Here is a 24426-nt window from a genome sequence, read left to right on the forward strand (position 1 = left end):
AGCGAAGTAGCAAGTTTTCAGCCTCAAGGTTTAAATGGAACGACCGACCATATTTCGATGAATTTAAGTAAACTTTATATAAAAGTAAGCATAGCAAACTTTATTTTAACTCGAGCATAAGGATCATTTGTTATATGGAAAATTACAACTAACACGTTGTCCGGATTTGTATTGATATTTTGTATTCTTCACTTATATTTAACCACAAACTATTAAAAAAACTTTGGAATTTATCAAAAGTTTCCATCTATTTACAGTAGTAAGCTTATAGTGGGCCTCTTATGGGCTTTTACTAGTTAAACTAAATTGTTGTAATGTAGATGCCCATTAAAGCCCAGTCATGTGAATCCTAAACCCTCTGACAACCACGGAGAGAGTCCAATCTTATCATAACATGAAATCTAAAATCAGCCACGTGATTCGTCCATTTACCTGAACTCCGAAATGACAATGCAGTGTCATACCATTTACACACGAACACGAATACAAAAATAAATTAAAATTAATACGTGTGGTCGATCTTTTTTCGTGACGTTGTACTAAAAAAATTAAATCCACAAGCGAAAGCAAGACAGACAAGGAGAGAGATCTCTTTCCTCTCCGTCTCCCTCCCACACACACACAAACACAGATGGTCATCTTGAGCAGGTCGTGGGTAGCCACCGTGAACCACCACCATGCAAACCCCCACAGCTTCACCACCTCTCCGACCAAACCCTTTTTCTTCCTTTCCCAAAAGCCTCACGTCTGCTCGTCTCGATGCTCTCTAGTTCTCGAGGAAGATGAAAAGAAGTCACCTGGTCCGAAACAAGACAACAAGTGGCCATTTTTCGAACCTGCTCCGGACGTCCTTAACCGGGTCTTATCCAAGTTCCTCCAAGACCCGAAAACCCACAAAGTTTCTTCAGAGTTCTACGAGAAAGCTAAAGCGAACTCAGAGCTGAGGACCACCAAGCATCTCATCAACCACTTGGTGAGTTCCAAGAACTGGGACTTGCTCCTCTCGCTCTGTGAGGATCTCAGAGAATACAAAGCGTTGCCTGATGCTCATACCTCTTCCCAGCTTATCAGAAGCTGCATCAGACAGGGGAAATTTAAAATTACGCATTGCTTGCTTAACGTGTTTAGAACAGACAAGTCGCTGGCTGTTTCTTCATCTGATGCAGCGATGAAAGGCTTTAACAAGTTACAGATGTATAGCAGCACGATCCAAGTGTTTGATAGGCTGAAACAATCTGTTGGTGTTGAGCCGAGCCCTGGCTGTTATTGCAGGATCATGGAGGCTCATGAGAGGATTGGTGATAGTCAAAAGGTTGTTGAGTTGTTTCAGGAGTTTAACAGCAAGAGGTTGAGTTTCTTGGCTAAAGAATCAGGCTCTATCTACACGGTCTTATGCTCGTCCCTTGCGAGATCAGGACGAGCACTCGAAGCTCTGGAGTTTCTGGAGGAGATGAAAGATAAAGGCATTCCTCAGAGTAGTGCATTGTACTCTACATTAATCCGCGCCTTAGCAGAAGCACGCGAGGTTGTGGTGGTGGAGAAGCTGTTCAAGGACGCAGGTGAGAAGAAGATGCTAAAGGATCCGGAGATGTGTCTGAAGGTTGTGTTGATGTATGTTAGAGAAGGGAACATGGAGAGGACTCTAGAGGTGGTGGCCGCGATGCGGAAGGGAGAGTTAAAGGTAACCGACTGCATTCTCTGCGCCATTGTGAATGGATTCTGCAAGCAGAGAGGCTTCGCGGAAGCGGTCAAGGCTTACGAGTGGCTTAAAAAACAAGAATGCGAGGCCGGACAAGTGACTTACGCGATAACAATCAACGCATACTGCCGGCTAGAAGAGCACGACAAGGCAGAGAAGCTGTTCGAAGAGATGGTGAAGAAAGGGTTCGACAAATGCGTCGTGGCGTACTCGAACATAATCGATATGTACGGGAAGACGAGGAGGCTGAGCGATGCGGTGAAGCTAATGGCTAAGATGAAGCAAAGAGGATGCAGACCCAACATTTGGATATACAACTCATTGATCGATATGCACGGGAGAGCTATGGACTTGAGGCGGGTGGAGAAGATATGGAAAGAGATGAAGAGGATGAAGGTGTTGCCGGACAAGGTAAGCTACACGAGCATGATCAGTGCTTACAACAGAGCGAAAGAGTTTGAGACGTGCGTGGAGCTTTACCATGAGTTTAGGATGAACAGAGGAAAGATCGATAGGGCCATGGCGGGGATCATGGTTGGCGTGTTCTCGAAAACCAGCAGGATTGATGAGCTGATGAGGCTGCTGCAGGACATGAGAGTCGAAAGAACTAGGCTCGACGCGAGGCTGTATTCCTCGGCTTTGAATGCTCTCCGCGATGCTGGTCTTAACTCACAGATCAGGTGGTTGCAGGAAAGCTTTGACATAGCACAAACTAGTGCTTCAAGTTCAAGATATTCGAATGTGAAGAACAAAAGAACTTTGCAGGGCTCTTGAATTAAAAAGGAAACTGTACAAGTCAAGATTCTTTTGTAAACTAAATGTATTATCTTGCAAATAGAAGATTTCAATCTAAAGTTGTAAAGCCTCAAGGAAAACAAAGTTGGTACTTCTGAAACATTAATACATAGAAAAAAGATTGAGAAGAGAATAGAAAACAACACAAGAGTGGTTACCAAAATGTATTTAGACACTCAAAAACAAAATCATATGAATGGAAAAACAGTGAGCAGTATTTAGAACTCTCACTTGGAACTTGTTGCTTTAGCATCTTCAGCTTGAGTTGTTTCAACAACTTTAGCATCACCTGAACAACACCCACCTCCATGGTGGGGATGATGATGGCCGTGGCTTGCGTGGTGATGAATTTGCTTACCCTTGAGATTCTTTCGCATGTCATAGGCATACTCTCCATCCGCGTAATACTTAGCTTCCACATCGTTAATCTGGTAGCCTAATGTCTCCGTGTAGAGATTGAACGCTGCTCTGTTACTTCTCCTCACATGCAATGACACATACTCTGCCCCATAAACCTGCAAACAAAACCCTCACAGTGATTCAAAAACAGTTCCATAACTCAATCAATCGAAGAACCCTAAACATAGTCTCTACATAGCTCTAACACGAATCAAGATTCAAGAACAAGAAAAGGTAAAGACTTTGAGCAGCAATGGCAGCTAAGATTGATTTAAATATAGAAACAGTTTAATTGTCTCCATCAATCCAAAGCATAACACAATCAGAGAACCCTTAATACAATCTACAGAGCTCAAAACTCAAAATCAAGATTCAAGAAAAGGTAAAGACTTTGAGCAGCAATGGCAGCTAAGATTGATTTAAACAGTTCAATGTAGAAACAGAACAACCACCAGAGTTTAATTGTCTCCGTTAATCCAAAGCATAACACAATCAGAGAAGCCTTATTATAGTCCAATCAAGATTCAAGAAAGGTGAAGACTTTGAGCTAACCAACCTGTTCCATGGCGGCTTGAGCGGCGGTCATGAGCTTAGTGGCGAGGCCGAGCTTGCGATGGGTGCGGAGAACGGCGAGGGAAGTGATGTGGCCGTGGCACTCGTTGCTCTCCTCTTCCATCTTGGCGAGGACGTAGCCGACGATGCGACCGTTGTAGTCCTCGGCGACGTAGAGGAGCTGGGGCCAAGAGAGGATGTGGTAGAGGTAGTACTTCATCTGGTAGTTCTCGGGAAGGCACATGAGGTTGCAGGCTTGCATCGCGAGCAGATCGTCCACCGTCGCTCGCCTGATGCAAACCATGGCTGCTGCGGAGGATTGCGATTCTCTAGAGGGGGCTTAGGGTTTTGGTCTGCTGGTTTCGGGATTTAATCTGCAGACGGATTTTAATAATAGCGAAATATAGGATCCGTATTAAAATTTAGCTGATACTTTCGGGTAGTTCGGATATTCAGATATTCCGGTATAGAAGTATAAAATCAGTTCAGATATATTTACACTTTGGGTCAGGTTTATGTATTTTTAGTTCGGATTCAGATATTTCAGATATAACCGAAAATATCAAAGCATTTTCATATAAGAATTTTTTTATATAATTACTCATAAAAAAATTTAAAACCACGTAATTATTGCAAAAAAAAAATCTGTTCATTCTCTTGCTTTCGTTGCGTAACACAATCGAGAGTAACAAAAGAAACTCTATGGAAACAACCCTTCCGTATAAAGAATGACAAGATGGTTCGAGGTTGCTCTGGTTGTTACAGTGACGTTTATGGTAGTTATTGTTGATGACGGTAACTAATATCTCCGAAAAACTTTACATGGATCGTGAGAAAAACAATATTTTAGGAAAGAAAATCTTGTAGGGAGAGAACATGAGAGATGAAAGATGCAGATGGTGCCTTAATCTCTCACGTTTAAGAATGATATATATATGTTCACACGTTTATGTTAGGAAAATAGTGAATTGGTATTGATTTTATATAATATTAGTTAAACCAAAATCGGTTAAGAAAAATCAAGAATTACATATTGGATGAAAGTCTGAAAGATGTAGATTTGGGTTAAAGTATACATATGTTCGGATGACTTCGGGTTTCAAATATATCTGATCGGGTTCGGGTATCCAAACTTCTCAATACAAAAACCGTTCGGGAATTTTGCTACTTTGGTTCGGATTCGGGTTCTAACTTTTGTTCGGATTCTGAGTATCAGATAAAATGCCCTGTTGTTTGCTACTTTCTATGCAGACTTCCCTCGAAATGCCGTTACTAAACTGGCTCTAAAAGCTTCTTCAACTCCACGCCAGAACGTATACTTTGACCCGTACAACCACAGTTTCACTGACTTCTTCCAACCTTCTCCTCTCGGAAACTCGATTTCCCGACCAATGCTGGACTCCTCCCAAGCTTCTTCACCATCTTCCATAAGCGGCAGCGCTTCAAACCCACCAGACTCCAGGTGCTTGATCCACCCTCGCATCAGATAGTTCACCACCTACTCGTTTTCATATGCAAGGGTCCACAATTTAGATCCAAAGCTTTCTTTATAACTTATAAAGAAAGTTTTTGTATACCTCAGGGACTTCATCATGTGGGCAGTGACCAGCTGGGCTGATCTCGTAGTAAGGAGCGTTGGGGATCTCCTTCTTTATCTTCTTTCCCCATATAGGTCCCACCCATGGATCTTCTTTTCCATACATGAGACATATAGGAACACTGTTTTTCTTACACCTAACAAAGACCATGACATAAGCATCCCTCTATAAGACCAATCACAGGGAAAAAAAGTATTCCACACTGTCTTATACCTAGATAACGCCTCGGAGAAAGAGAGCAGTCCACCAGGAGCAAACATGATTGAAGCAAACGACGCAGCAGCAGCAGGATGCTGCGTAATCTCCACAATACGTGAGAATACTTTATCCACATCAGTAGAATGGTCTTTGTAGACCTGTTTGAGTATCTCAGCTATGCTTTCAGGATCACTTATCTTTTGCCACCTGGCGATATTCCACCAACATAGAAGATATTAGTCTGACTGAGCTTGATGACAAGATGTGTTAATAAAATGTTACTTACACTAATTCAGTGAGCTTTTTCACTCTTGGCGGCAGAGGGAATGTTCCGGACCATGGAAAGAGACGTGCTAGCTTTGGGGATCTTACTGGATTAGGGAAGAAACCCCAGAAAGGTGTTGCGTTAAGCAACGTCACACCTTTGACGAGATGAGGATGGGTTGCTGCAAAGTAGAGAGCTACGTACCCTCCAAGTGAGTTCCCTGCAATGTACACTGGCTCACCGATAACCTGTACAATAAATACCACATAATCTTACCAAGTCAGTCACTTAGTGATGCAGCGTAGAATTAATATATTTACTATTTATTTGTATTTCTTTATTTTAATAATTTTCCTATTTTAATTAGTATTAAGGTTTTATAGCTTTATTATGAATAAAATTGACTCTTGTTTCGGTAGATCTATAAATATCTCAACGAATTCAAAAAGACTTAGTTTATTCAGAGATTCTTATACTAAACGAATATTTTTGTGTTACCGTAGCTTCCGCTATTTCTGGACAGTTTGAACATAACTAAAGTAGATAAAGACTTAAAGAAAGACAAAACAAGTAAGCAGTAAAATCAAATTTTGACAGTTACATGGTTTACCTCTTGTACAATATACTGAACTTGATCTCTCCAGAGATCCAATGAGTAAACGAGTTGATCAGCCCATGATTCAGCTTCATCACCAAACCCCCAAAATGGCTCACTATTTTGCAAGCCATTTGTTTCTTTACATATGGTAGTAGTGGTAATAGTAGGATCTTGAGTGGGGAGAGATGAACCCTGACCAACAAAATCAACCGCCCATACTCGATAATCCCTTCCCAAATCAGTAAGTTGCTTCTCGTAGTGAAACGAACCAACACCAAAGCCAGGAAGAAACAACACCGCAGGAGCTTCAACATTCCCACAACCGGATTTCTCATAATGTACCGTGAGATTAGGCTTCCACTCGCAGTGAGAAGGAGTGATTTGAGCAGCAGCTTCCTCAGGCAAACCAGGAATCAAAATCTTTGACTTTGAGTCTCCTCTTCTTGTAGCTATACTACTACCGAAGTCATCATTCTCACCAACCACATAACCATCTGAAGTTCCATTTCGAACCACAAGTCTGAACTTCCTGAGACCACCACTAGATACTACGATGTTTGATCGATTTGGGACCAATCTGTTCTTGTCAGGTTTACTACCCCAAGTGACCACAGAGCAGTGAGGCAGGAAGTTCTGTGAGATTATCTCCATTACACAATTCAATCCTGTAAGGAACATTCAATTTAAATTTATTAACAAAGCAAAAAAATCGCCGTTGCCGGGGATCGAACCCGGGTCACCCGCGTGACAGGCGGGAATACTTACCACTATACTACAACGACATTGTTGTTAAGGTTAGCGAACGAATATAAATATACTAAGCCAGATATAATAGATAATTGTAGTCTTACGAGTTAATGAGGCTAATTGTATTTATCTTCACCGCAAAGTTGAGAATCACAAGGAAGACTCACAGACAGTAAGAGCCAAGTTTCTGTTTAGATTTTCAGACATAAAATTCAAAAGCTGAGACCCCCACATACAAAGAATTGTTGTAATCTTGTATGGATCATCATCTTATCAAATCTAACTAAGAGTATAGCAAACAAGGGTTACAAGCAATCTTCATATTGAAATCAAGCAACAGTAGACAACATCCCGATTCATCATCTAACTAAATCAAGAATAAAGAGCAAGAGAGTTGTAGCTTTGTGTACCTTTCAAGTTCGGTTCATCTAATGGGGAAGTTTTTGGAGAGATTAAACCGTGTCTGTGATAGATGTGTATGAGAAGAAGGTAGAGAGTTTGGTTGCTTTTGCTTGCTGGCTTGGCTAACTTCTCGACAACAACGTGTCTTTGTTTTGAGGCTTATTTATTTTCCAAAGGATTCCAAAATTACATACAAGTGTAAACTCTCTCAAAGAAGAAGAATATAGAAAGACAACGCTCTCTCTTCTCCACTCACGTGCTTGTTACAAGTGTAACCCAAACCCACATCATAGGCCCAATTTCAAAGACCCATTGCTAAATCCACTTAGCTCCTTAAAGCATAGTTACTAATAAGCCCAACTCTAAGACCACTCTAATCCTGCTTGTAATGAAGTTTTTAATAATCCAACCGCGTTTTATAAATAACCGACTTTTCCTCGCAAATTCTCACATTTTTCATGTCTTCTCAGCCTACTCTTCTAATGTTCCATATCATTTTTATTCAGAAATTTCATCATATATGTAAGATATGAATCTGTAATCATCAGATTCTTTGCTTATTTTTTCCTTTTAGCACGAGTAAATTCTTTTTACGTAAGTATCATCTTTTCTTGTTTCTTTACAGTTTTATATTTTGGTCACAGTTGACGGTTAGAGATTGATTTTCACGCAACGCTTTCCACTTTATTCAGAAGGTTACTTGAACAGGTGAACTACTTACTACTGGTATCTCCCTCGCTCACGCATCCTCTTCCTCCCATTTAATGAACACCTTATATTTATTATTACTAGACCATACTAGCTGATAAAATGAAGGAAGTTGTTAACGACATATAAAATATTAATGTAATCAAACATGTTAACGTGCACTAAATGAATGATTTTATTGTTGTAATATCTTACAATCTTAGGATTAACTCTAGGTTTCATCTTCGACGGAAAAAACTTTTAAATTCAAAATGAGGACCAAACCTCGTCATTTATCCATAATCATTATCTAATTAATATTTGTCCCCCGTGACTTCACCTTTAATATATGGACTATATATGTATGAGATCAAACACATCTGTAAATATGTTTTTCAATTCCATATCACACAAGATGAAGATTCAAAGATAAAAACACTTGTTATTCTTGAAAAATATTGGAATGTATCAGCTATCTTTTTACTATTGTTTTAACTTAGTTAATATTTATAAGTATACACTAGGAGTGGTTGGTTGGACTTTATCTCCTTACTTTAACTTTATTTATTTTTAAAACACTTAATTTTACCAATCATATTGTAGCTTTATTTTTGAAAGTTAAAAGCCTACAACAAATTTCTGTTAACTTATACTTTAACTTTAATTTTAAGGCTACAGCAAAAAAATTAAAGCAATTTTTTTTCTTATGTATTTTAAACAAAAAATCTACATCTTTGTTTTATAGGCTGTAGAAACTGTACAATAAAAAATTATATATAATATCAAATAAATTAGATAATCATAATAAAAACATCGATAAATATTTTATTTTAATTCTGCGTATTTTTAAAATTATCAAAAAATTTAAATAACATAAATATTATTTACATATCACATTTTAAATAACAGTAAACTTTGATAATTTATAAAAATTATTAATATAAATTATTTTAGTTTACAAAAAATAATGACTTTATATATACATCACATATTTTATTTTGAAATTTTTATAACTTACATGTACAACAAATTTAACTACAACAAAAATTTATGGAAAAAAATCTACAGTAACAATTTTATAGGTACAACCAACTTACATACAGCTAAATTCTTACCACCACGGTCTAACCAATCATCACCACTATGTCAAAGGGTTTTGTGAAGTAGAACAATTATTTATATAGTAGATGTAGAAGTTAGGGTGAAACATAAGATATCGAGATTCTTCGGGCTAAATGATTATTATATCAAATTTCGAAATGTTGCCAGAATATGCGCAGTTGAGAAGCCATGTGATGATCCGTGATTGCTTTACATCAACTTGGTGACAGAGAGAAATAAAAGAACCAAAGCTGTTCATCCAGACAAATTCGCCAACGGGAAAAGATCAGATCTACTCCTCTTCGACTCCCTTTTCTTTTCATATTGTTTCCATAAGCGAGTGATAAACGAATTACGTCACTAAAAATGATTACACCATATTTTAAGCATGGTTCAACTGCACTAACCACACTGAAACTAACATCTAGTGACTTATTATTTTTATTTTTTTGGCAACATTAGTGCCTTATTATTTGCTAATTTATAAACCGATGTATACATAAATATACTGCATTCATATACATAAGGAGTTAGCATATATAACTGACAATTGGTATGCATAATTTGATTTTATTTTGACATAAGATATGACAACAATCATGTTAACAATACAGCAAATAACAGTACTGTGTATTAATAAAATTCAAAGTTGGAAGAGAAACTAGGCACTAGCTAGTGGTATGATATATCGCCGGTGGAAACCGATCGATCAATATGTTATGTTGGCAATATATATAAGTGTGCATATAATATATAGTGCAATGTACAAGAAACACAAACACATGGATTTCTTTCATATACAACGACATATAAATCCAACATTATCGCGGCGTATTAAAAATTTGAGAAAATGCTTGAGGTGGTCTGAGTGTATGTGACGATCAACCATGTGAAATTTTGTTTAACCCTATATATAATATCTCATATATAATTGTCTTTCTTGTGTTATTATTTAGAGTATATATTTGTTATTTAACTTCTCGGGATAAGCTTGTGCCAACTGACTTACAAATTAAATGGAAATATCCTCGATTTGTTAGGTAGTTGGATCTAGTGAACATTATAATAAAAACAATACGCAGCAAAAGAATATTTTAGCTATATATCCAGTGATTTAGCAGTTTACACAACTACGAATAGGCCTCGGACGGATCGGGTATCCGGACAATTTTAAGATATCCGGATCCGGATTCGACCTCTCCGGATATCCGAATTTTCGGATCGGATCCGGATCGGATCACAGATCGAATCCGGATCTCGGATAAAAGTTCCAGGCCTAACTACTACGAATATGCTTTCTTTTGCCCATTATGAATTTGCTTAAAAGATAACATTAAAATGTTTATAAAAATAAAATAAAATAAATTGGATAATTATCATAAATGTACAAGGAATTTATTATAGAAATCAATTTAAGTTCTTTAAAATATATTAATGGGAAAGAAATCAAAATGTTTCAAAAATTTCTAATGAAGTTATTACTACCTTACACGACTTAATTAATGAAGACTTCAAATCAAAGCATAAAAGATTCGATTTAAAATTAAAGAAAAACCCACTCACTCGGACAATTAATTTGTGAAGGAGAAAGAAATTAGATGTCTATTTCCACGTCAGCAAATGAAAACACGTGGACCAATAATAGTTAAACGTGCAAGGAACAGTAAAAGTGGGGATCCACGAGTCAATCACATCCTCATAATAATAATATTCCCTCAAATGGAATAAAAATATTTGATCCAATCCCGAAATTATTATTATTAAGTCTTTTTTTTAACGAAAATAGGAATCGTGGATTGAGAAGGATGCTCCTCCACGTGTCGTTAGTGGAAAACAAAGCCACCGGCTAGAGCCAGTAAATCAATATCCACAGACCGGCATATCCGGTTGTGTGGTCAATATATTATTGTATTTTTGTGGGAAAAAAAATAAACTGAGGGGGTTTAAGGGTTTTATGTCTTGTTCTTCCTTATTTCTTTTTTAGAACAGAGAGAGAGAAAATGATGGCGAAATCTTCATCCTAAAATCTTCATATTCCTTGTAAATTTCTTTTTAATTTTCTTTCCCATTGTATAGCAATTGTTCTGAAACCAGATTTTTACTGGGCGATTTATAGATTTTAACGGATTGCGTGATCTATAATTAACTGGCTCGAGGATTAGGTGAGTTTTCATCACGATTCATGTTCTTGTTTGAAATCTCGATCTGCTTCACATGTTTCTGGCGAATTGTGATGGTAATTTATTTGAATTTTCGAAATAATAAGAAACTTTGCATTTTTTGCAGCAAGATCTGATCAGGAGAGATCATGTTTATTGTTTGTTTTAAACGACGTCGTATCTGTAGACTATTAGTCTAGAATTAATTACCTCTTGATATTGGTGGAGATGATCACGAGATGACGTCGTATCATTTCATGCTTATTGTTTGTTTTAAACGACGTCGTATCTGTAGACTATTAGTCTAGAATTAATTACTTCTTGATCTTGGTGGAGATGATCATGAGATGACGTCGTATCATTTCATGCTTATTGTCTGTTTTAAACGACGTCGTATCTGTAGACTATTAGTCTAGAATTAATTACCTCTTGATCTTGGTGGAGATGATCATGAGGCGACGTCGTACCATGTTTACTGTTTTGTTTAAACGACGTCGTATCTGATCTTTTTTTTTTTTTGCAGGTTGCTTTCTTACGCATAATGGTGATCAAGAGGAGGTTTGATCATGTCTTTGATTTCTCCAGTATTCCCAAGGCTCCTCGCTCCACGAGGGTAACTAAAGATCCATGTGCTTCGTTTGTTATTCGTTTTTAATTTCACAATCTCAATGACTTGTTGTTTTTTTAGAGGAAGGTATTATCAAGCAAGAACGATGGTGTTGATGATATTCGTACCACTGCATTTGATCTGCTCGCTTCTCTAGCTGGAAAGCTGCTGGAAGAGAGCCAAAGCTCCTCAACTTCTTCTTCTACCAATGCGTTTGTAGAGGGAAAGGGAAACATCAAGCAAGAAGACGTTGAAGATGATGATGTCAAGCCTTGTGAATCCGAGCTTGCGTCAAAGTCCCCTCCTAGTGATATTACCAGTGAGACTCCTTTGGAGCAGACACGTGTTTCTGATTGTGAGAGAGGTCTTGGTTTGAAGCCGTGTGGAAACAAGAAAGAGGATTGTGATGACATCACTGAGGAGACAGGTGTTGACATTGAAAAAAGAGAAGTAAAAACGCCACCTGGCACGGATGGTGTCCTCAATGGTTCTTCCGAAGGATATAGGAATCAGTCTAAGTTAGTTTGCAGAGATGATGATGAAAACTATTGTAAGTACCATAGATTTAGTGACGGATGTAGGAGGTCTAATAGGCCTTTGACACGTGTTGGACATCGGAGAATGATGACAAAGTACGGGAGAGCAGTCCCTAGAGACAGTAGAACAGGTTGGTTTCATATTCTCTTTGATGCATCCTTTTGTAGCTTTTTCTCTGTTCTTAACTCCACTTGTGGATATGTGTCTAGATGGCTGTGTAAAGGCTTTGTACCGCAAGAGAAAGTTGTGCTATGGGTATAACCCATGGAGGCATGAGACTGTTCATAGGAAGAGAAGATTGTCTGATGGAGGAGTCAGTAGTGAAAGTGTTACCATTTCACCTGAGAAGAGAGGATCAGGTAGGTTTCAGTCTATATCCAGATGCTTCGTTATCTAGCTGGAGTGGTGCTCATGTTGTTTTCATTGATTGCAGTAAAGTTAAGCATCAATTCCTTTAGGATCCCGGAGCTGTTTATTGAAGTTCCGGATACGGCAACAGTAGGCTCACTAAAGGTGTGTGATAAAATGTCTTTATGTCGTTCTCGTTAGATGCTTTGGCTTTGCAGTGTACATGAACATAACATTAGTACACTTTTGGTTACAGAGGACGGTGATGGAGGCTGTTACAGCTTTGCTCGGTGATGGAATACGTATAGGGGTGTTAGTCCAAGGGAAGAAGGTTAGAGATGACAATAACACTCTATCACAGACTGGTCTTTCGTGCAGAGAGAATCTAAGCAACCTTGGCTTCACCTTGGAGCCTGGTCATGTACCTCTTTGCTCTGAAAGTCATGTCATCTCTATGCCAACTGATTCTACAGATTTTTCAGAAAGGTAGTAACCAATCTGCTCATATATCTTTTTTTGTTTGCTGTGTGAAGTTCTAGAAAGTATATTCATAAGGAGAACCATTTAATCTTTGCCAGGTCCTTTGATTCTAGAATCCCTTTCCATCTCCAAGATGCAGATCACTTGATTAGCTCTGGAAACTGCGTGGAGAATAACCAGGAGTTAGTTCCATATCAGAGTGACGTATCAGCTGATGAACAACAACAACCATCATCAGATTCAAGAGCGCTGGTTCCAGTTTCAGCCTTGGAACCGGAGGCTCTTGCAATCGTCCCACTTAACGAGAAACCTAAGCGTACAGAGGTTTCACAGCGCAGAACCAGGAGACCATTCTCTGTTACAGAGGTGGAAGCTCTAGTAGCAGCAGTTGAGGAGCTTGGGACTGGAAGGTAAGCAGATTTCTTCAGTTGATTTAACTTTGTTGTGGGTCAACTAATGATCGATACACTTTATCTCACAGATGGCGTGATGTGAAATTACGTTCTTTTGATGATGCAAGTCATAGAACCTACGTAGACTTGAAGGTAAACACACATAGCAGAAACTGGTCAAACACACCTTGATGGTTCCACTAACTTTGTGATTGTTGCAGGACAAATGGAAAACTTTGGTTCACACGGCAAGTATAACACCGCAGCAACGGAGAGGAGAACCAGTGCCTCAAGAACTGCTAGACAGAGTCTTGGCAGCACATAGGTGTTGGTCACAGCACCAGATGAAACAGAACGGGAAACTTCAAGCGGCTGCAATAATGGTGGGTTCGTCCATGTAAAGATGGAGAAAGGGAATGACAATAACTTTCACTTGAAGACTGAGGAAGCAATGTGGGGCAAACTGTACAAAGGCAAAACAACAGAAGCATACTTTTATTTTTCATTTTCTTTCCAACTTTGAGATTTTTTAAATCATAGCTGGCAGAACACAAAGATGTACTTTGGTTACTTTTATGTTACATCTGTTCATTTCAGTTTCTAATTGATTTGAATTTGTAAATGGCATTGGTGAATGTCCATGAAGACATTCTTTTGTAAATTGACATGTAATTTTAGACAAATTCTTTTATTTGGGTTTTCATCATTCAATCTATGGCAAAGTAACTTTTAAACTTCAAAGAACTTTATTGCCTCTCCATCTTTTGTTGAATTTCACTTTTGGTTGTTTTTGTCAAAGGTGGCAACTGTTACAAGGTTCCAGTTTGTAAATCTCTTTAGGTAGTTGATGGATAGCTTAGCTTTCAAACTTTTATCTTGGTAGAAATTTTACCATTTAAACCAGAAAAAAAACGAACGAGATTTGCCACTCAAAAGTGTCATTGTGCTTAGCATTCCAACTTATCAAATATTGAGGTCATCATCTTCATTTGCATTTTTCTCGACTCTAACAAACAAGTCCGTCTCAAACTTTAAGTTGCAAAGAGAAATATCATCAGTTATATGATATAATCAATTATATATTAGAGCCTTCATATATATATATATATGCAAATAAGACTGAGACTAAATACTCTTTGATGCTAATCTAAATTTGGAATTCTAAATCATTTGTCAACTTGATCATGAATTTTAAAATAACTAGAATGAAATTTATTTTGTAAAATATATTGCATGGAATCATAAGTTAGTACGTGAAAACAAGCAAAATTAAGAAGAATAAGAACTTGTTTTATACAAAATATCAGGAAATATGTACGTGTCATCTTTACAAATTGGTTTACGCTTCAACAAGTATAATCGAGAAACATATTTTTTTACAAATTGGGTTAGAACTATTTATGCATATACACCGATCGAAACTCTATATATGGAACTGATATAGACATAATAGTGTTCTTGAATAAGATGTTTAAACTATTCTGACATAAAATTAAGTTTTGCAAACAATGAAACAACAAAGAAAGATACTCGATTGTTCCATAGATTAAACAACAACAGAAAACGGCTTGCATAGTCCTTATATTAAAAACACAGGTTATTTCCTTTTTGTCAATGGTACTTCGGAAATGAACCTTTTTATTTTATTTATAATAGCTTAAATGATAAGATATCAATACATAACAGAAATTTAGTCGATGATGATGATCTCGCGCTTCTTTCTGTTCTTATCCCTGTCAATGTATGCGCACATCTGCTCCACTTCGCACCTTGTACCGTATACTTGTCCCAGTGGATCGTAATAGTACTACACAAAATCACATGAAAATTAGGACGCGTTAATAGGCATGAAAAAACTTTAGATATGGAGTAAAACATGTAAGAAACATTAAAAAGAGCGTGATGAATCTGATTTTAAGTAGGAAATTGTGTGCACACATGCATCTATGAAGTTTGGTAGTAACAAAAACATAACATGACTCGTATATATTGAATCTAATGTTCTCTCCACCTATGTCATATATATGTTTGGTAGTAACAAAAACTATATGCAGGCATGTATCTTTGCTTGTTTTAGGGCACCCTAATGCTAGAAGTTTTCCATAAAAAAAACACACTTTAAAATAACAAATAAACCACTATCACTATCATCGCATAAGATATAGATCAAAAGAAAAGAGATTTACCCGGTAAAGTCGGCCGGTCAGCATTATGCGACGCTCCTCAACGAGCCAGCCATCACGAAGCCAGTTGTACTGAGGAGAGGTATTATCAAAGACAGTAGAGTAAGATCTACTATGTGCGTTCAATGGCGTTTTACGGGCTCGGTCCACTACCAAATGCGTCTGTCTCCCTTCTCTTGACAGTTGCGTGACGCTTTTCTCGTAACTGATGACTTCAGTTTTTCTGATCTGCGCCCTCTTTGGCCGGCCTCTAGAGCTGCTGCCTTCACCCTCCGCCATAGATTCTTCCTTGTTTTTTGTTATCTAGTAACCTTTTGTGCTTGATGCTTAATTTACATCTTCTTAATCTTAACTTTATATAAAAAGAAGATTTATCACGTTCACTTTGTGTTATCTTGTTCGACATGTGTACCTCGGTCATTGGATCATACAAGGTATTGTATCCACGACAAGTTAGATTCAGTGTACAAATGTACTTAAAAGATTTTTTTCCCAAAATAAATTCTACCTTTCCCTTTTAAAACAAAATAATTAATATCCATTAAGGAAAACAGCTTTTAATTGTCACGTATATCGTTTTATTTAAAATAAAATATTTAAATTAAAAGAAAAAAAATCTAGTATTCTTATTTTAGAAGGTAATACTAACAGGTATTATTAACAATGTATTTCTTTCGTACTTAAAGGTAATATTAACATTTTTTTTTCATGTGTGTTCAAAGGTTATAATATTAAGAATGACAGGAAGTCCAAGTTTTTTTTTTCTGTATTCACGTATATATAGTGTTATATCACGTTGAAATACTACACATTTTATTTTTGAACTGAAGAAATCATTTTATATTTAAAAAATATATAACTAATCGAGAATTCTCTTCAGACCGCCAATAGTTCTGTTGCAAAACTCATCGACAAGAATGTAATTCGGAACATATATATATTGTTTCTCTTGGTTTTAGATTTTGCTCGGATTTGCAGGCACATCTTTAACAAGGGATCTTGGTTGATGAGGCCAAGATATACAAGATCATCATCTCGAAAAAATTATTTGATTTGTGAGGGCTTTCGTTGATAAAATGCCTTTAATATACAATGAAAATCCAAATTGGTAACTCTTTTTATAAATGTATCTGAGATAATGTAGTTTACAAAGGATCGGAATAAATAAAATAACCAGAATGCAGATTAGTTCACTGTATGTCTCTTTGTGAACTATATGTCATACACAGTGTAAAACAATTAAAAGGTGATATGGCTGGTGTTACAAAAAAAAAAAAAAAGAAGATGATATGGCTGTTATCTGAGTCCTCCCTAATGACCAGAGGCCTGTATCCTTCACTGGTGTCTGCAAACAAAAAGACTGTTTTTCTATTTGATTCTGGTCTAAAGGATTCTCAAAACTCGAAGAAAGAATACAAACCTGCATTTTCACACCAATAACTGTTTCAAGAAAGAGTTCTTATCATATTAATCGCTAGTCACTCGTGAAAAATTGTAGAGCAGTGGACAAGTTAGGTTGAAGATGACCTGTCCCATAGACAATTATGAATTTTAACAAAGTGGGCAAACATCAAATAAAATCGAGGTTGGTGCAATGCAAATATCCATGCAACACACTTAAGTTGATGACAATAAATAAATAACAACGTGACTTATGAACGTAGCCGTCATAGCTCAGTGGTAGAGCGCGTGATTTTTAATCCCGTGGCCGTGGGTTCGATGCACAGACGGCGAAGAAACTGCCATTTATTTGCGTCTTATATTTTTACTTTGGCCACTTAAAAATACACGAGTTTATTACCTTTGAAGGGATTTAAAGCCATCAATCAAAATCTTTTTTCAGAGGTATCTGTTTGTTTAAATTTTGCAAAACCTTACTGTCATCAGCCTATCTGTCTCTTTTCTTCTTAATTTCTTATCAACCTGGAGCTGTATGAATCAAGAACCCGAAGAAAAGATGCTGCTGATTGGTGAAATGTTGATACTTGTTTTGCTGATATAGAATAAGGAACTAGGTATCATCATTTCTTATAAAGCTGATCCATTATGGCTCTACGTTTTGTTAACTGGGACATGATGATGGATAGTAATTCAGACTTTGAGTGGATCATGGTAATCACTAATGAGTCTGTTTTCACCATATTAAGTGAACTGATGTGGCATTGGTCAGATAAATACTCTTGTTTCTTAACAAAACTCCAACCAATTTCTCAAGAAACACACACACTTTCCAAACCAATTAATTCATTATTTCAAAACCAATGACACAGAGAGAGATTGGTAAGTGGTAAGCAACCCAAAAAGTATGATCAATTCAACTATGTAGTGGTAATACATCCCTATAGACAGTAATCAAATAACATAGATAGTAATCAGCAAAAAAAGTTCACAACTGCAACCTAGCTGCAATAGAAGCAACCTGAGCTTCCATCTGCATCCCCTTAACCTTCTCCGCCGTGGCTCGGTGGAAAAACTGTTCCCTCGACAACAACCTCACACTCCTCAAATACTGATCAAACGGTAACAACCCATCTCTAAACGACTTATCCATCGAGTAAACAACATCCTCAATAGCTAAATCCGACGCAGTGCACTCCAGCATCTGCTTAGACATCGTCTCCATACATATAAACGCACTGTCCACATCCAAATCCACAAATAAGTTATCGGATTTCCCTTGGTTATCTCTAACCCAGGAATCAAGAACGTCCGTGTTCATGGAGATGACTTGTAGCTCCTGCTCTAGAGTCTCTTTCTCGCTCGCCATCTCTTGTAAACCGTTGTTGAGTTCTTCCTCTCTCCTCTTGAGGTTAGCCTGTAAGCTGAGAAGCTCTTCAGCCTCAGCTTCTCTCGCACTCCTCATCGTGACGAGATCCACGTGGATCATCTCCACTAGCTTGTTGATCGCGTTTCTCTTGTAAACCTCCGCCGCATCATCCGTCTGCTGCTGCTGCTGGTAAGACGGAGGAGGAGGACGCGCGTATCCAGATCCGATCGACGGCGAAGGACGCGAGTAACCAGATCCGATCGGAGGAGACGGCGAAGGCCTGGCGTATCCAGATCCGGACGATTGAGGACGGCGCTGAGAGTACAACGGCGGATCTCTGGAGAAGGCGGCGCTGAGCTGAGCGGCGAGATCGAGGAGGTTAGAGCTAGGGTAAACCCAGGCGTGGAGATAAGGGAGCGAGACGAGTCCACTCGGGGAGACGTTGGAGTGGGGGCGCTTGATGATCATGTCGCGCGTGGGGTTCACGTAGACGCGAGGGGGATCGCGAGGGTACGATTCGAGGAGCCAGATGACGACGGGGATGTTGTAGCTGACTCCCTGGAAAGGCATCGGGATCGTCCCGTCCGCTTGGAGGAGGATCGCGGAGCGGCCGTCGTTGTGCGTAAACGTCGCCGTTTTGGGCTCGAGGGAGGAGTGGGAGGAGATTAGGGTGAGGAGGTGTTGGCGGATCAGCCACTTGGTGGTTTCGGCGTAGGGGAGGGCGGATGGGCCGCGCTGGGAGAGGACGGAGTTGAGGAATTGCTGGATTTGTTGGATCTTCGCCGGATCTGAAGCCGGAGGAGCCATCGCGACTTGATCAATGCGGAGGAGGACGTGACTTGCACGAAGGCGCAACTAATCTTTAAAGCTTTTTACGTTTAGTCAAAAAGTTTGAAATAAAAATAGGGCAAATCTCCAAAATTGCACATTTCTAAATTTATGTTACAAAAATAGCCATCAATAACTAAAGTGACCAAATTAGTATTTTATCTTTTAAAAAATTTAAATTTTTTTTATTTTTCAAAATTTGAAATTTTATCCCAAAACTCCACTCCCCAACTCTAAACTCTAAAACCTAAACCATAAATCCTAAACCCTAAACCCTAAATCCTAAACCCCACCCCTAAATCCTAAACCCCACTCTTTAACTCTAAACCATGATGTCTAAATTAATTTACCATTGGAGTATAAGTATATATTTATCTCTTTTGATAAAACATTAAGTGCTATTTTGGTCATTTTTATTTTTAAATGTTATATTTGTGACAAAAAAAAATTTTAGTGTTATTTTAGTCATTTTCTCATAAAAATAATCGAAATAAATTCAAAAGTAATTTAAATAGTCTTTGTGGTCCATTCCTTGACTAGAAATCCCAATGGAGAAGTAACACAATAGACACAAAGAGAAGTATTATAACATTTTTTTTTTTCCCATATGTCATCAATAGAAAAATCTTTAGAAAAAAATGTTGGTCCATCTAAATATATAATAAGTTTTTTATTAAACTATCTATAAATACATTATTAGTGTGCTTCATTATTTCTTTAAATAAAATTATGGAATTGCCTAATGTGGCTAAATTATATATGACAATTAATGATTTTGAATAATACAAATTTGATAAAAATAAGTGTATCCTATTTGTTTAGTTTTAAACTATTAAAATAAATTAAACAATCATATTAACCATATAATAAAAAATTTAGATTTTTTTCTATATGTTATATTTTGAATTTTTAAAAACGAGTATAAATTATTAAAACTGTTAAAAGTCTCACATTCAAATTTTATGATTCATAGTTTAAAAGTTTTGTTATTACATGATACAAATGATTACAAAATCATATAAGTCGAAAATCTCATTTAATAAGTATTAAAATTAAAAGAAATATATATATATATATATATATATATATATCATTTTAAATTAAATTTTATGCCATATAAAAATACATAAATATTTTAATTTTGAAATTTAATTTGAACAGTTTTTTTTTATAAAAATATATACATCATTTATATTTTTTTTAAATATTATAAATTATGTAAATTATTAATCTCACAATGAAATTTTTTTTCCAGTAATTTAACGTTTTTGCTATAACATATACAAATGATCAAAAAAACATATGAATAGAAAGCATCATTTAATAGATGTTAATATTAAAATATACTATATATATATTACTATTATTTAAATTTAATTATATACCATATCAAATAGAAAAAAATATTTTTTTTGATTATAAAATTTATTTATATGTTCGCACCAATTTAATTATATAAATAATAGTTACTGACTTTTTTATTATTAAATATATATTTATAATTTTATAATATGCTGAAAAAATATAATACATAAAATAATTTATATATAATGTTCATTCCGCTCGGGGCACGGATCTTAACCTATTACGTATTAACCCCCGATTGAGAAACTGACTAATTGGGTAAGATGAAACGGCTGTCGTTCGGCTGTGAACTAGTTAATGGGCTATATCGGTGAATGGGCCTTGATTGCTTTAATGACATAAGCACGGTATTAGTCTATTAGAAATGAAATTATACTGTTTATGTGGAATAAATCATCAAACGGTACATTAATAAACGACCAATAATCATAGCTCATAAGCATTTGTTCAAACGGATACAAAAAAGAACAGAGTGATGGACACTGATACTTCAGTTTATTTGAAGAATAAATGACAAAAGAGTCACGGCAAAAGCTAATGTTGTCATCCAGTACGACTGAGAAGAGGAGTCCTCAGTGGAGGCACTTCGGTCTGAGTTTGTAGATCCTCGAGATCCTGCACAAGATTCAGACAAAACCATTCTTTAGACTGTTAAAAGAAGAAGAAGAGTTTTTAGAAGTAAGAAAATATTGCGTACGAGTCAAGCAGGCAATGGGATTGACGTGTTCTCCACATCGAGCCGGCAACATTTGAGCATCATTGACATTGATGCCAGCTTGTTCAGCCTTTGAACTCCCTCGGTTACTTATCATACGACACAAACACTCTGGATTGTTCCTTATCACTGATTTTAGAGGGTTACAGCATATTTCAGGCACATCCTTGGTTCCATTGAGGTAGTTGAGGCATGGTGCAAGCTGGTTCAAGCACGAAACGCTCTGTCCACTTGTGTGTATAATCCCAAAGTTGGCTACAACTAGAAGTGCAGCTACAATGGCATAAAAAGAGAAAAACTTCATCTCCATAGTCACCACTTTAATTTCCTCTTATGGGAACCACGTATATGTACTTTTTTTTTTAAATTATGTTTGGTAACCAGCTTTTTGAGATAGGTAGACATGGTTCACTAGTTAAACCTACTATCATCTTTTGACGACCGACAAAAGGTAAGTTACCAGAACCCATAAAATATGAAACATTCCAGATTACATGACCAATATATACACCAAAAAAAAACAAATTTAGTGGAATGTCAACCTATAAATCTACTCTACCATAAGAAAATGAACATGACTAGTATGTTATGTGAAGGCATAGCCCATCAGGCATCTTAGTGAATAGTCTTTTGAGTTCTAAGGCCCATATCTAATTATGTATGTGAGTTTGTGAAGAACAGAAAATCATAACAATATATATATATATATATATTTTTTTTTCATTTGTTTAAGATATGAATGGAGACAAACTTATTATTGAAAAACTAATACAAACAGTCACTTTGATCATAGACAAAGATCAAGGACGGAGAAACATAATGAAATATAAAAACGTACAAATGAGAAAAGAATAGAATATTTATGAGAAGAGGTTAATTATATGAGCCAAAGTGGTTGAAACCTTGAGGCAAAGAGTCAGAAACAGAAGGCATTGTGCTGAACATTGGGCTGTGAACGTACTCACCCTCGAAATAGGTAGCGGATGAGTAGTCTTCCACGCTCCATGGTTGTTGGCTGTAACAAGAATTTGATAGGTCACTCGGCAGAGGAGGCAGCTCGCTGCTGCTGTTTGAGTAACAAGAAGGAGAGCCACCAAACATGTAACTACTCTCCACTTGATCAGGCTGCAGCATTGGCGAGTCTGTGGATGAATATTGGTTAAACATCATCATGTAATCAACAGGATCATTAGAGCAAGGAGGAGTAGCAGCAGGAGGCGGAGGAGGAGGAGTTGGATCGTCAGGAGAGATAATGGAGGTGACGGAGGAGGAAGGAGGCATGTCTGAGTAAACAAAGTTGGTTCGGGCACGAGTGCCGCGCATGGACCTAGCCGCTCTATCGTAGGCCAAGGCAGCTTCCTCGGCCGTATCAAAAGTGCCAAGCCAGTGACGCTCCTTGGTTGTTGGGTCTCTAATCTCAGCTGCGTATCTTCCCCAAGGCCTCCTTCTCACTCCAAGAAACTTTGTACCAGCCTCTTCTTGCTTCTTCTTGCTCTTTGATGTGTTCATCCTTCCTTTTTTTTTCTCTCTATAGTACCTTATGCATACACAAATCAATCTATGTTAGGTTTATATTGTTTTCTCTAGTTGAAGGAAGAAGAGAAACGAGAGAAGGAATGTGTGTTGGTCTTGAAAAGGAACCCTTCCACAACCCTTTTATATAAGAGCTGCTGCACCTTTCCTTTTCACTTTTTGTAACTTTTTTTAAAAAAAAAATCTTTGTTCCAATATGAACATCATTTTAAAAAATGGCACTGCATTGAGTTAATTCTGGCCTATGATATATCAATTATCATCAAAATACATAATTATCAAATAATTTGCCACTTGGTTGCATGTTTCATGCATTTTCGAAGGTTCTACACGTGTGTTTTCATAAATTGTTCTGCTCAAATCTATTGCTTAGATCAGATTGACTTTGATCATAGCTGCTAGTATATTAACCCAAATCATTTTAAATACGAATGAGTTTTATTTTGTTAAACGATAGTGAACAAATAACAAGGAAAGAGTCATTAAAATAAATACTTATAATAAGCATCATTCATCAACAATATTATAAGCGAACCGGGCCTCGTGGTCAGGTGGTAAAGGAACCTCGGCTGAGGTACCCGCCATCACGACTTCGAGCCCCGGCCACAACGGATTTAACATCCTTTCCGTTGGGGCGCTGGACCCCTTACGGGGATAGTTGGGAATGTGGCTGCCCAGATACCAGAGTTACCAAAAAAAAAAAAAAACAATATAATAAGCGAAAATTAAATGATGAGGAATGATAACAGAGCCATGATTAGCATGTTACCTTAGATAACAATGTCTCATGTCTAATAATATGATCTCGCAGTTGAATATAAACAAAAAATCAAAGATAAATAATGCAGTAGATAAACTATTAAATTAGGAGAATATATTTTGTAGAACGAGTCCAAACAGTTTTGCATGTGATAGTCCAAGTTAAATGATGATCGAATATGCATGAACTGCGATTTTAATCAAACACACTCCAGAGAAAAAGAGAAACAAACCCTGAATATTTCTTATGTGAAACGTTAAGAGTTTCCCTCTTACAAGCTACAATACATAAAATTAAACACAATGAGTTTGGTGTTTTGATTGTGAATAATAATTGGGATATAAAGGGTTCAATGATGGCCGCATGATGGAAGGTAGTCTACTTAATTATGGGGATCATCAAGTCACTACTTGAGCATCTAATTATATGTGGATTAATCTTGTTATAAAACTAATCACTCAGTCTCGGGTTTGACTGTTGACCAGTACAAATTAAAAGAGTTGAAGTCTGAGAGAGAGAGAGAGAGAGAGATATGTATGATCTTTGATAATGAGTATGTAAGGAAGCAAGTGGTAGCTCTCAGACGATCTTGTTTTGTGTCAGAGGAAGACCAAAGACCATATTAATGTTTGTCTACAACGTTAGGGACGGTGATACTGGATCGTATAATGCGTATTCTTAATCGTTTTTAATATACGCCCCCCGCCCCCC

General features: G+C 37.1%; 8 protein-coding genes and 1 non-coding gene across 11 annotated transcripts; 2 read left to right on the forward strand and 7 right to left on the reverse strand.

Moving 5' to 3' along the window:
• Window positions 1-510: 510 nt before the first annotated feature.
• On the forward strand, window positions 511-2596 carry LOC106327180 (pentatricopeptide repeat-containing protein At5g13770, chloroplastic). Its single transcript, XM_013765252.1, has one exon. The coding sequence runs from the start codon at window positions 632-634 to the stop codon at window positions 2471-2473; it is 1842 nt and encodes a 613-aa protein (XP_013620706.1). The 5' UTR covers window positions 511-631; the 3' UTR covers window positions 2474-2596.
• On the reverse strand, window positions 2523-3838 carry LOC106327181 (N-alpha-acetyltransferase daf-31). Its single transcript, XM_013765254.1, has 2 exons — window positions 3450-3838; window positions 2523-3009 (listed from the first exon to the last, which is right to left on the reverse strand). The coding sequence occupies exons 1-2, from the start codon at window positions 3747-3749 to the stop codon at window positions 2722-2724; spliced, it is 588 nt and encodes a 195-aa protein (XP_013620708.1). The 5' UTR covers window positions 3750-3838; the 3' UTR covers window positions 2523-2721.
• A 640-nt stretch (window positions 3839-4478) lies between these two features.
• On the reverse strand, window positions 4479-7433 carry LOC106322580 (pheophytinase, chloroplastic-like). Of its 2 annotated transcripts, XM_013760640.1 has the most exons (7): window positions 7262-7433; window positions 6956-7038; window positions 6117-6769; window positions 5528-5754; window positions 5257-5448; window positions 5023-5179; window positions 4479-4943 (listed from the first exon to the last, which is right to left on the reverse strand). In XM_013760640.1, the coding sequence occupies exons 3-7, from the start codon at window positions 6753-6755 to the stop codon at window positions 4689-4691; spliced, it is 1470 nt and encodes a 489-aa protein (XP_013616094.1). In that variant the 5' UTR covers window positions 6756-6769; window positions 6956-7038; window positions 7262-7433; the 3' UTR covers window positions 4479-4688. The 2 variants fall into 2 exon arrangements, with proteins under 2 accessions (XP_013616094.1, XP_013616093.1); XM_013760639.1 differs by lacking the exon at window positions 6956-7038.
• TRNAD-GUC lies at window positions 6815-6886 on the reverse strand. The gene has a single exon. It is a non-coding gene; the product is annotated as a tRNA-Asp (tRNA).
• Window positions 7434-10995: 3562 nt separating the features above from the next.
• On the forward strand, window positions 10996-14255 carry LOC106321678 (telomere repeat-binding protein 4-like). 2 transcript variants are annotated; one of them, XM_013759927.1, is made up of 9 exons: window positions 10996-11277; window positions 11724-11813; window positions 11889-12474; window positions 12554-12703; window positions 12778-12857; window positions 12949-13178; window positions 13271-13582; window positions 13654-13717; window positions 13786-14255. In XM_013759927.1, exons 1-9 carry the CDS (start codon window positions 11224-11226, stop codon window positions 13963-13965), a joined length of 1746 nt encoding a protein of 581 aa, XP_013615381.1. In that variant the 5' UTR covers window positions 10996-11223; the 3' UTR covers window positions 13966-14255. The 2 variants fall into 2 exon arrangements, with proteins under 2 accessions (XP_013615381.1, XP_013615387.1); XM_013759933.1 differs by having other exon boundaries at window positions 10997-11203.
• A 796-nt stretch (window positions 14256-15051) lies between these two features.
• On the reverse strand, window positions 15052-16058 carry LOC106326524. The gene is made up of 2 exons (XM_013764490.1): window positions 15751-16058; window positions 15052-15371 (listed from the first exon to the last, which is right to left on the reverse strand). Exons 1-2 carry the CDS (start codon window positions 16024-16026, stop codon window positions 15255-15257), a joined length of 393 nt encoding a protein of 130 aa, XP_013619944.1. The 5' UTR covers window positions 16027-16058; the 3' UTR covers window positions 15052-15254.
• A 1970-nt stretch (window positions 16059-18028) lies between these two features.
• LOC106320650 (protein ELC-like) lies at window positions 18029-19408 on the reverse strand. The gene has a single exon (XM_013759024.1). The coding sequence runs from the start codon at window positions 19319-19321 to the stop codon at window positions 18134-18136; it is 1188 nt and encodes a 395-aa protein (XP_013614478.1). The 5' UTR covers window positions 19322-19408; the 3' UTR covers window positions 18029-18133.
• Window positions 19409-21082: 1674 nt separating this feature from the next.
• Window positions 21083-21732, reverse strand: LOC106326508 (lipid transfer-like protein VAS). The gene is made up of 2 exons (XM_013764477.1): window positions 21405-21732; window positions 21083-21322 (listed from the first exon to the last, which is right to left on the reverse strand). Exons 1-2 carry the CDS (start codon window positions 21730-21732, stop codon window positions 21198-21200), a joined length of 453 nt encoding a protein of 150 aa, XP_013619931.1. The 3' UTR covers window positions 21083-21197.
• Window positions 21733-22186: 454 nt separating this feature from the next.
• On the reverse strand, window positions 22187-23030 carry LOC106326359 (ethylene-responsive transcription factor LEP-like). Its single transcript, XM_013764355.1, has one exon. It carries the CDS (start codon window positions 22929-22931, stop codon window positions 22296-22298), a length of 636 nt encoding a protein of 211 aa, XP_013619809.1. The 5' UTR covers window positions 22932-23030; the 3' UTR covers window positions 22187-22295.
• Window positions 23031-24426: the final 1396 nt, after the last annotated feature.

Source organism: Brassica oleracea, chromosome C2 (assembly GCF_000695525.1).
Source record: "Brassica oleracea var. oleracea cultivar TO1000 chromosome C2, BOL, whole genome shotgun sequence".
Lineage (NCBI taxonomy): Eukaryota > Viridiplantae > Streptophyta > Magnoliopsida > Brassicales > Brassicaceae > Brassica > Brassica oleracea.

Bases quoted from the DNA above. Each gene is read 5' to 3' on its own strand.
- LOC106326524 (XM_013764490.1), bottom strand. From the start codon at position 16,026: ATGGCGGAGGGTGAAGGCAGCAGCTCTAGAGGCCGGCCAAAGAGGGCG. The intron at 15,372-15,750 runs GTAAATCTCTTT...GATTTTGTGTAG, and splicing joins TGACCGGCCGACTTTACCGG to TACTATTACGATCCACTGGG.
- LOC106322580 (XM_013760639.1), bottom strand. From the start codon at position 6,755: ATGGAGATAATCTCACAGAACTTCCTGCCTCACTGCTCTGTGGTCACT. The intron at 5,755-6,116 runs GTAAACCATGTA...TTTATTGTACAG, and splicing joins TTCAGTATATTGTACAAGAG to GTTATCGGTGAGCCAGTGTA. The intron at 5,449-5,527 runs GTAAGTAACATT...GAATATCGCCAG, and splicing joins AAAAAGCTCACTGAATTAGT to GTGGCAAAAGATAAGTGATC.
- LOC106326508 (XM_013764477.1), bottom strand. From the start codon at position 21,732: ATGGAGATGAAGTTTTTCTCTTTTTATGCCATTGTAGCTGCACTTCTA. The intron at 21,323-21,404 runs GTACGCAATATT...AATCTTGTGCAG, and splicing joins TCCCATTGCCTGCTTGACTC to GATCTCGAGGATCTACAAAC.
- LOC106326359 (XM_013764355.1), bottom strand. From the start codon at position 22,931: ATGAACACATCAAAGAGCAAGAAGAAGCAAGAAGAGGCTGGTACAAAG.
- LOC106320650 (XM_013759024.1), bottom strand. From the start codon at position 19,321: ATGGCTCCTCCGGCTTCAGATCCGGCGAAGATCCAACAAATCCAGCAA.
- LOC106327180 (XM_013765252.1), top strand. From the start codon at position 632: ATGGTCATCTTGAGCAGGTCGTGGGTAGCCACCGTGAACCACCACCAT.
- LOC106327181 (XM_013765254.1), bottom strand. From the start codon at position 3,749: ATGGTTTGCATCAGGCGAGCGACGGTGGACGATCTGCTCGCGATGCAA. The intron at 3,010-3,449 runs GTTGGTTAGCTC...TTTTGTTTGCAG, and splicing joins CTCAAGCCGCCATGGAACAG to GTTTATGGGGCAGAGTATGT.
- LOC106321678 (XM_013759927.1), top strand. From the start codon at position 11,224: ATGTTCTTGTTTGAAATCTCGATCTGCTTCACATGTTTCTGGCGAATT. The intron at 13,179-13,270 runs GTAGTAACCAAT...AATCTTTGCCAG, and splicing joins TCTACAGATTTTTCAGAAAG to GTCCTTTGATTCTAGAATCC. The intron at 13,583-13,653 runs GTAAGCAGATTT...TTTATCTCACAG, and splicing joins GAGGAGCTTGGGACTGGAAG to ATGGCGTGATGTGAAATTAC.